The 9,915-nt window shown below is 39.9% G+C and overlaps 1 protein-coding gene across 2 annotated transcripts; it reads right to left on the bottom strand.

Annotated features, from left to right (window-relative positions):
- Nucleotides 1-176: 176 nt before the first annotated feature.
- On the bottom strand, nucleotides 177-3,376 carry LOC145165616 (putative folate-biopterin transporter 2). Of its 2 annotated transcripts, XM_079084379.1 has the most exons (6): nucleotides 3,078-3,376; nucleotides 2,426-2,993; nucleotides 2,076-2,335; nucleotides 1,894-1,989; nucleotides 1,297-1,467; nucleotides 177-1,096 (listed from the first exon to the last, which is right to left on the bottom strand). In XM_079084379.1, the coding sequence occupies exons 2-6, from the start codon at nucleotides 2,811-2,813 to the stop codon at nucleotides 449-451; spliced, it is 1,563 nt and encodes a 520-aa protein (XP_078940505.1). In that variant the 5' UTR covers nucleotides 2,814-2,993; nucleotides 3,078-3,376; the 3' UTR covers nucleotides 177-448. The 2 variants fall into 2 exon arrangements, with proteins under 2 accessions (XP_078940505.1, XP_078940504.1); XM_079084378.1 differs by having other exon boundaries at nucleotides 2,426-3,376.
- Between the last annotated feature and the right edge of the window lie 6,539 nt (nucleotides 3,377-9,915).

Here is a 9,915-nt window from a genome sequence, read left to right on the forward strand (position 1 = left end):
CAATATAATTTTAAAAACTTGTTTGCAGTTAGGTCCTTTGCATTGTTTGGAAAAGCTAAGCGGAAAAGACTTGTTACGGTCGTGGGGCAATGACACACCTTCCTACTGAATTGGACTTGGAGCAGTGAGTCGGAACATTCAAGTATAAATGGAGACGACATACTACTACGATAAGATACCCAAGATACGACTGCAGATAAAGAGTCGCATAGTATTATATATTTAAAAACAACTTCAACAAATGTTTTTCTCACATACACTGTATTTTCATGAACCCAAAGGACTGAAAAAGTTCATCTCCAAACTCTCTACACATCATATCTTTAATATTGTCTTTCTCAATGAACAAACATATAACAAAATTGTCACCTGATTTTCCCTCTTTACCAAATAAATGTAACAAAAAAACAAAAAGAATAATGTTTCTCAACACATTCAAAACCCTATATCAACTACGAACACTAGTAACAAGTGGCGTAAGTTCCACCTCCTCCTCATGTTTCAACAATATTTCACTATCTTCTTCTAAACTACTCGATACTTGTATACCATTTTCACTATCCTCTAAAACACTCAATACTTCCATACGTGAAAACCCCAATGACTCAGCATCACTTTTAGGCACCAAAAACAGAAAACAAAGAGGTACAATTCTCAGCACATTTCGTATCAAAATTGCCAACCATAAGTTGTCAAATTGTGTCCTTGTAACATTCAAGACATGAAGAAGTAAACCACCTAACCATGTTGAAGACATGAGGCCAAAATTGTCAATTGACATGAGCAAAGCGAAGAACGTGCCTTCAATGCCAGGTGGACAAAGTTGTGAAGATAAGACAAGTAGTGGCATCCATTTTAAACGCCCGACTAATTGGAACACACTTTCATCGATAACCGCAAAGAAGTAATCTGGGATTCCTAGTTTAAGGTTAAGTCTTAGGATGAAGACAAGATCTAGCATTCCTGATAAACCGAAAAATAATTGAGTCCAAAATAGCAGAGCTCGGAAAGGATGAGTTTTTAAAGTGTATTGATATAATATCGCGCCTAAAAGGGATCCCACTGAGCCAATCGATAAAACAAAACCAATAGCCTCCTGCATACACAATATAGTGGTTAATACATTATTCGCCTATTTAAAGTGTTTATCAACTTATTGCGGTTTGATAAAATGTGTTATAAATAATTATTGTATTTATAAAAAATATGTTTTTGATATAAGTATTTGTCAAAAATATTATTATAGATGATAAAAAATAAAGTGTTATATGTAAAAACAAATATGTCAATAAACACCTGGGAGAAAGATGGGCCGGCTTTTGAATCAGTTTCCCAATAGAAGAGGCCTTCATAGATATTCAAACTCAAAGCAAAAGAGAGATACATATACAAACATGGCCTCCATACATCTTGGCTTTTCAGAGTAGTCCACATAACCATAGCAGCATCAACAAATTTCTCACGGATCTGATTGATATCCAAACAAATCAATTTTCAACAATAAACAAACTCACACCTCAAAAACCCATATACTGTGTTTGGCATTGGACCAAATAGTACAAAAATTACAATTAGAGGATGTTTCTTTTTTTACTTAACGGGCTTAATGGGTTAAGCACTTAATCTGGATAGCTATATGTGGCTGTTTCTTTTTTACTTACTCCGGACATAATGACTTAATGGATTAAGACACTAACCATTTACCTTTTTGTCTTTCTACTTTTTTCCTCCCAATTCCTTTTTCCAAAAATTGATGAATATTATCAACTTTATTTTAAAGAAACTAAGGGTAGAAAGGGCATTTGGTCTCTTTCAGTTTTGAAAAAGAACAATTTATCCAAACAAACATAGTAGTACTCATTCAAAAAAGAAACAAAGGCAAGTTATATGTACCTGTCTATAAGCAAAGCTAGGTGATTGGGGTTCCTTTAGCACAACACCAACCAGTACCACAAGCGCATATGGTATACTTAGCAACCCATAAACTCCCTTTAATTTAAAAGGAAACAGGTCAGTTGTCAATAAAAAAAATGTTAGATGTTGCAATTTGAGTATAAAAAGTACAAGAAAGCAACCTTGGGACCAATTAGATGAACAAAGACACCGCTCAAAGAAAATCCGATTAGAGCTCCAATGGAAGAACTCAAGGCACATAAGCTTTGCATATCTGGAGCAAGAGAAGGATGAACACCACTATGCTGTGCTACACACGCATCAATAGTCACATCTGCTATAGCAACTCCAGCACTTCCGGCTGTTAGCGCCGCCAGTGCTAGCACAATATGCAGCTTTTCATGGAACGACAAGAAAAACATCGATAGAATTCCCACAATACCTGGAAAATTTGCGAATATTCAATTAATAAATCGATCGATTACAAACTAAATAAGTATATGAATGAACATATATTGATATATGGTTTTACCAGCAAGAACGAAATAAGGTCTGCGTCTATGCCCGAAAATGGGAACAACATCTGTAAGAAGACCCCAAATGGGTTTAATAATCCATGGAATATTTGTTATTCCTGTGAAAGCTTGTGATTCAGATGGTTGAACTTTTTGCACATCTTTCATGTAGTACTCTGTGCCCACTCTAGCAAGAGATCCACCGAATCCTTGATTTATTCCATAAACAACCACAACAGCGACCACAGAACTCCAATGTGTTTCCCTTGATAGCATTCTCAGCCAATCGATTGGGCCCCTAATATTAAACCCCACAAAGATCCCTCTTTTGGGGCTTCCATTTTCATCCGCTTCAACTTGCTCTTCCTTGTTATGGATTTCGTTATCTTTCCCTTCCTCCACCATCAAATTCAGCTTTCTCTCAACTTGAAAAACGTATTTCTTGAAATGGATATTTTAAGATTTATCCGATAGATATGAACATCACTCGAAAAGCATTGAAGGCCTTTGAAGAAACATCAATAGTCGAAGTCAACGCTCATCAAATGTGGATCATGGATCTGATTGGCGCTCTCTTCCAGATTTCTTGAAAATTTTATGAAATGGATTTTGATTAGTGAGTGTGAATACATCTTAACCCCATTTACCAGTGCAAGAACGACTACTTACAGGCAAAACAGAAGATTACTTTTTCAAAAATATCTGCTGAGATGGATGTAAAACAAGATGAAGCTTGTAAAGAAAGCGCAAATCACAATATTATGATACTTAAGCATGAATGGCAGAACTTCAGAAATTTGATGTTTGGGGGTGAAATATTGAAAGTTCCGAAGAAATCTATGGCAAAATATGAAAATTTCTGTAAGTAGGTGGAAGATGTTATGCCATTGTTGACTACAATCCTGGTTTTCTTTGAAGTTGGAGATATTTGGACGTGATCCGTTGCTGATAACTGTGTTTGTCCAAATTGATTGATTTTAAATTCTTTTCCAAATAAAATAATGGGATTTGAATTAAAAACTTTACACAATATTTTACGAGAAAATTGTAAAATTGGTCCTTCTAATTATTCAAAAATTGTGGATAAAAGACAAAACTGCACAAATGGTCCCTGTGGTTTACACAAAATTGCCACTTTGGTCCAAAAAAGTTTGGGCTAGCACCACAAGTCCAAAGTTTTCATTTTCTTGTATATTTGGTCCAATGGGTTAACTCCCGTCTATTTCCCTCTGTTAAGTTATGTTTGACTAGTCAAATTAGGGGTATTTTGGTCATTCCCTATTTATGCCCCTTATTTTATATTAATAAATGAGAGTTTGTATGTATGCATCGCCATACGGATAATATCGAGCCTAATTCACATTTATAGTCCTTAAAAACCGTGAGTCGATACAATTTCCCTCCTCATTGACTGAGGATCAAGAACCCTAAACTGATTACCAAGGTTGATAGCTTCGATCAGGCGACTTTCGTAGTGAATGCATATACCAATGTGGCACTTAAGGTTGTCAAGCACGTCATTCGACCCAATGGTGGTTTATGGTACGTAATTTTGTTTTTGATCATTTTCTTGATTTACTTACAAGAAATCATCCTTTCTGAAGTTTTTTTTTGCTCTTGTGTTGAAGATGGACACCCTACATTGTTTACCATCAAGCTACATCATGGAGGTGAGTTCACAAAGTTTCCAAATGTCAACTACATTGAGGGTATTGTGACGTACGTAGATATGATGGATATAGAAGAGTTTTCAATTCACGAGATGGATGCGATTATGAAAAGGTTGGGATACTCAGTTCCTCCAGTTATCTACTATCATTTTCGAGTGCCAAAGGGAGACATGCATTTTGGGCTACGGGCCCTAGGAAATGATGATGATGTCCTCAATCTCGCCCAGTATGTGAAGGAGCATAAACTGATAAGGGTTTACACCGAACATGGTATTACTAACTTGCTTACTTACTTTATGGCTCCTAAACCTATAAGAAAAGTTATTATTGAGCAATTAGAGGAGATTGATGAACATCAAACCTCCCCAACTAATAACCAACCCAGTGGCATGCCACAAACATGCATACCACCTGTGATAGCAAATGAAGCTGCTTTAGCCTTGTCGATATCCCCTGAATATACTAAGAAAAGGGAATTTATCAAGGACAAACCATTATCATCATGTATTAAGAAATTGGTGATGGATGATGTTGGTGTTGATAGGATTGGTGGGAATAAGGATGATGCAGCTAATGAATTTGACCAGGGATTTAATGAATTTCATGAGGCATGTACTGATATTGACCAGGAATTTAATGAATTTCATGAGGCATGTAATGATATTGACCAGGGATTTAATGAATTTGATGAGGCAGCTAATGACTTTGATATTGGGTTGTACCAACAGATTTTACAGTCTAATGAACAAAATGTAGATGATGAGGTTCATGAAGGTGAGGACAATGCAGTTAATAAGGAAGTCACTGAAGAAGAGAATCATGACAGAAATGAAATGAATGATGAGAATGTAGAGATGAGAGATTTTGCAGTTGATGATGGAAGTGAAGATAACATAGAGACTGATGAAGAGAATCATGAAAGAAATGATGAGAGTGAGGACAGTGATGATAGTGATTTCTGGGTGGATGAAGACAACATAATCCCTGATGTAGAAGTAGATATGAGGGATTTTTACATGAATATAGATCTTGAAGCAGAATTTATTGAAAAAAGATTATCAAAGCATAGAGATAATGAAAGTGATGAGGTCAATGAAGAGTTGGATGTTATAGATAATGATCAATGGGATTCATTGGATGAGGGTTCTGATATAGATAGGAAAAGAAGAGCTGTAATAAAGGAATTGGGGAAGGAGACTAGGTGCTCTCAAGGTGAGATACATAAGGTAACTTTTAGGATAGGACAAAAATATAAAAATAAGAAGGAGTTAAAGGAAAAGATACAATTGCATGCACTGGAAACAAGAAGGAATATATTCTTTGTGAAAAACGACAAAATGAGGTTAAGGGCAATCTGTAAAGGAACTTGTAACATCCCAAAAACACAGTCTGAAAATTTCGTTTTAAATCAGTAATAAAACCATATTCATCAAACGTCATATAAGAATCATAAACAATGTATCTCAAAATATCATAACAACTGTCAAATATATCATAGTATAAACATCCCAGGCTGAACAAATGGTGTGTGCACTACAATCTTTCCGAGCTCCTCTTTTGAAAACTGAGTACCTGAAACCAAAACTGAAAATTGTAAGCACGAAGCTTAGTGAGTCTCCCCAACTACCACATACCATACAATAACATATATATAACACCCATAAAATTTAAGCCAGTTTAAAACATTTTAACCCATTCAAAACCATTAAGTTATTACAACTTGTTTTCAAAATAGTTTAAACATCAGAGTATCCCCAGAACCAAATCACAAAATCATAAAATATGAGGAGCGGTACGATCACACCTTTGCCTTGTCACGATCACCTGATGTACCTGAAATAATAAACTGAAACCCGTAAGCTCGAAAGCTTAGTGAGTTCCCCCAAAATACCCGTACACACATAACCATACACATACAACCATGAACAGCATACTATGGGTCCAATCAACCATCAGGTTGGAATACCCCAGGCCCTCAACCATCGGGTTGGAATGCCTACCTACTCTGAGTCCAATCATTCTACTGGGATGGAATACTCCTGGCCCACAACCATCGGGTTGGAATGCCCACACACCTATACATACAATAACTACTATGGGTCCAATCATCCCTCAGGATGGAATACCCCCAGGCCCTCAACCATCAGGTTGGAATGCCCACCTACTATGAGTCCAATCATCCTACCGGGATGGAATACTCCTGGCCCACAACCCTCGGGTTGGAATGCCCACCTACTATGAGTCCAATCATCCTACCGAGATGGAATACTCCTGGCCTTCAACCATCAGGTTGGAATGCCCACATACTAGCAAACATGTGCACCTATCAAATAATCATATAAGTCTACAAGACAACATACTAGGGCCCTATCATCCTACCGGGATGGAATACCCTCTACTACTGCTCAACACGTACACACATAACAGGTAATCTCCTACCAGCATACAGACAGACAGACCAACTATAGGTCACTAAGCATAGCCACATATAACCATCCTATCTACCAGGTTAACTAACATATCACAGCAACAGCTATCTCAAATAACAAATCAAAGGGCCGGCCTTGGTGCCTTAGACCCTTGGGTATAGTGAGGATAACTCACCTTGCAACTGCCGAACCGAAACACGAAAGCACTGACCCGAAGCACTGCTCCAAACTCCAACACCTGACGCCATCGATGAACCATGACATCAATATCCAAAATACCATAACACCCCTGAAGGTCAAACTGGTTAAAGTCCAAGACCTGGCCAAAGTCAACCTTCCTGATTGACTCTACTCGCCGAGTCAACCTGTCGACTCGCCGAGTTCCCAACTTCAGAAAACTCTTATATCACAACTCGACTCGCCGAGTCACCCCATGACTTGTCGAGTTTAACGATCTCTGAGTCTTATCATGTCCAATTCACTGAGTCACCACTCAACTCACTGATCTGAGTCTTAACCAGAAGAGGTTGGGTTTTTGCGTTCTGACTCGCCGAGTCCAAGAACAGACTCGCCGAGTCCACGAAAATCTTCAACAGACTCGCCGAGTTGTTCCTCCAACTCGCCGAGTTCATGCCTATCTTTAACAGACTCGCCGAGTCCAAGAACAGACTCGCCGAGTCTCTTCAGTCCTTTATACATGCAGAGGCTTTTCGAGTCTTGCAGGGGCTCCAAACTGTAGATCCACTCTTCTAGGGCATGACTCTCACGTAAAGTTGCAAACTTTACGTGGAAACAAGGAGTTATACGCCCAAATCACTCTAGGGCTAAGGTTTAAGACAAAGGGGCTTCACCAACAACTCAATGACTGATGCTTTATGACTTTCTGGACCAACACAAGTCTAGATCTGAAGTAGCAACCTCAGATCTAAACTCCAAACCCGAAATAGATCTCAATCATACCAAAATGGCCCCAAATATCATTCTTGAATAGATATAAATGCAATAGAGTCAAGGTAACAGCTTGTTACCTCTAAAATGTGCCCAAGCTGAAGTAGATTTTGGATCTACACCAATCCCTTGACGCTCTACACTTTGATCTACAAGCCTTCTTTGCTAGAATCTCCTTCCAAGCTTGAACACACCAAAGAACACACACACACACACACACACACGATTAGGGTTCTTCTGGACTCTCAATGGACTGCAAAGAGGCCAAAGGAGGCTTATCATTCCTTAAATAGGGTGCAAAACCCCGAGATTTAGGGTTTCATCTGCCAGCTCCTACTCGTCGAGTCCCTTATTGGACTCGGCGAGTAGGTCATTAAAATACGCGGACCATCCCGCTGCTACTCGACGAGTAGAGCAATCAACTCATCGAGTAGCCCTTGAAATTAAAGAAAATTCACATTAAATCAATACCTCAGAAATGGGGCGTTACACCAATCATCCCTCAGGATGGAATACCCCCAGGCCCTCAACCATCAGGTTGGAATGCCCACCTAATATGAGTCCAATCATCCTACCAGGATGGAATACTCCTGGCCCACAACCCTCGGGTTGGAATGCCCACCTACTATGAGTCCAATCATCCTACCGAGATGGAATACTCCTGGCCTTCAACCATCAGGTTGGAATGCCCACATACTAGCAAACATGTGCACCTATCAAATAATCATATAAGTCTACAAGACAACATACTAGGGCCCTATCATCCTACCGGGATGGAATACCCTCTACTACTGCTCAACACGTACACACATAACAGGTAATCTCCTACCAGCATACAGACAGACAGACCAACTATAGGTCACTAAGCATAGCCACATATAACCATCCTATCTACCAGGTTAACTAACATATCACAGCAACAGCTATCTCAAATAACAAATCAAAGGGCCGGCCTTGGTGCCTTAGACCCTTGGGTATAGTGAGGATAACTCACCTTGCAACTGCCGAACCGAAACACGAAAGCACTGACCCGAAGCACTGCTCCAAACTCCAACACCTGACGCCATCGATGAACCATGACATCAATATCCAAAATACCATAACACCCCTGAAGGTCAAACTGGTTAAAGTCCAAGACCTGGCCAAAGTCAACCTTCCTGATTGACTCTACTCGCCGAGTCAACCTGTCGACTCGCCGAGTTCCCAACTTCAGAAAACTCTTATATCACAACTCGACTCGCCGAGTCACCCCATGACTTGTCGAGTTTAACGATCTCTGAGTCTTATCATGTCCAACTCACTGAGTCACCACTCAACTCACTGATCTGAATCTTAACCAGAAGAGGTTGGGGTTTTGCGTTCTGACTCGCCGAGTCCAAGAACAGACTCGCCGAGTCCACGACAATCTTCAACAGACTCGTCCAGTTCATGTCTATCTTTAACAGACTCGCCGAGTCCAAGAACAAACTCGTCGAGTCTCTTCAGTCTTTTATACATGCAGAGGCTTTTCGAGTCTTGCAGGGGCTCCAAACTGTAGATCCACTCTTCTAGGGCATGACTCTCACGTAAAGTTGCAAACTTTACGTGGAAACAAGGAGTTATACGCCCAAATCACTCTAAGGCTAAGGTTTAAGACAAAGGGGCTTCACCAACAACTCAATGACTGATGCTTTATGACTTTCTGGACCAACACAAGTCTAGATCTGAAGTAGCAACCTCAGATCTAAACTCCAAACCCGAAATAGATCTCAATCATACCAAAATGGCCCCAAATATCATTCTTGAATAGATATAAATGCAATAGAGTCAAGGTAACAGCTTGTTACCTCTAAAATGTGCCCAAGCTGAAGTAGATTTTGGATCTGCACCAATCCCTTGACGCTCTACACTTTGATCTACAAACCTTCTTTGCTAGAATCTCCTTCCAAAGCTTCCAAGTTCACTCCAAAGGCTCACACACGATTCTAGGGTTTTCTGACTCTCAAGGGGTGACAAAGAGGCTGAGGTGAGGACTTAAGGTCCTTTAAATAGGGTGTAAGTCCTAAGATTAGGGTTTTATCTTCCCAGCACCAACTCGTCGAGTCCAGCTTCCGACTCGGCGAGTTGGTCACTTAATTCGCGACCAAAACCCGCTCCGACTCGACGAGTACTCGCACCTACTCGTCGAGTAGCTTCCTCAATGTACACTTTAAGCCCTTATATCATATTTATGAAATTTGGGATGTTACAACTCTCCCCCACTTAAATTAGGCTTCGTCCTCGAAGCCTACTGCAGTATACGCTCCCGAACAACTTACTCGCACTGCAGACTCCGATTTCCCAATTATCTCAGGTCCTCCCAGACCCGACCACTACACCCCCTTTAACACATCTCCTACTCGCGAGGCACCCTTGCCAATACTCCCAGCCGACCATCGGCTTTTCTTCTTGAGGACTACACATAACAACTAAGTATCACCC

Source organism: Lactuca virosa, chromosome 3 (assembly GCF_052849685.1).
Source record: "Lactuca virosa cultivar CGN04683 chromosome 3, Lactuca_virosa_CGN04683_v6, whole genome shotgun sequence".
Lineage (NCBI taxonomy): Eukaryota > Viridiplantae > Streptophyta > Magnoliopsida > Asterales > Asteraceae > Lactuca > Lactuca virosa.

Bases quoted from the DNA above. Each gene is read 5' to 3' on its own strand.
- LOC145165616 (XM_079084379.1), bottom strand. From the start codon at position 2,813: ATGGTGGAGGAAGGGAAAGATAACGAAATCCATAACAAGGAAGAGCAA. The intron at 1,990-2,075 runs GTTGCTTTCTTG...TTTAAATTAAAG, and splicing joins TTCATCTAATTGGTCCCAAG to GGAGTTTATGGGTTGCTAAG. The intron at 1,097-1,296 runs GTGTTTATTGAC...TTGTGTATGCAG, and splicing joins CCGGCCCATCTTTCTCCCAG to GAGGCTATTGGTTTTGTTTT.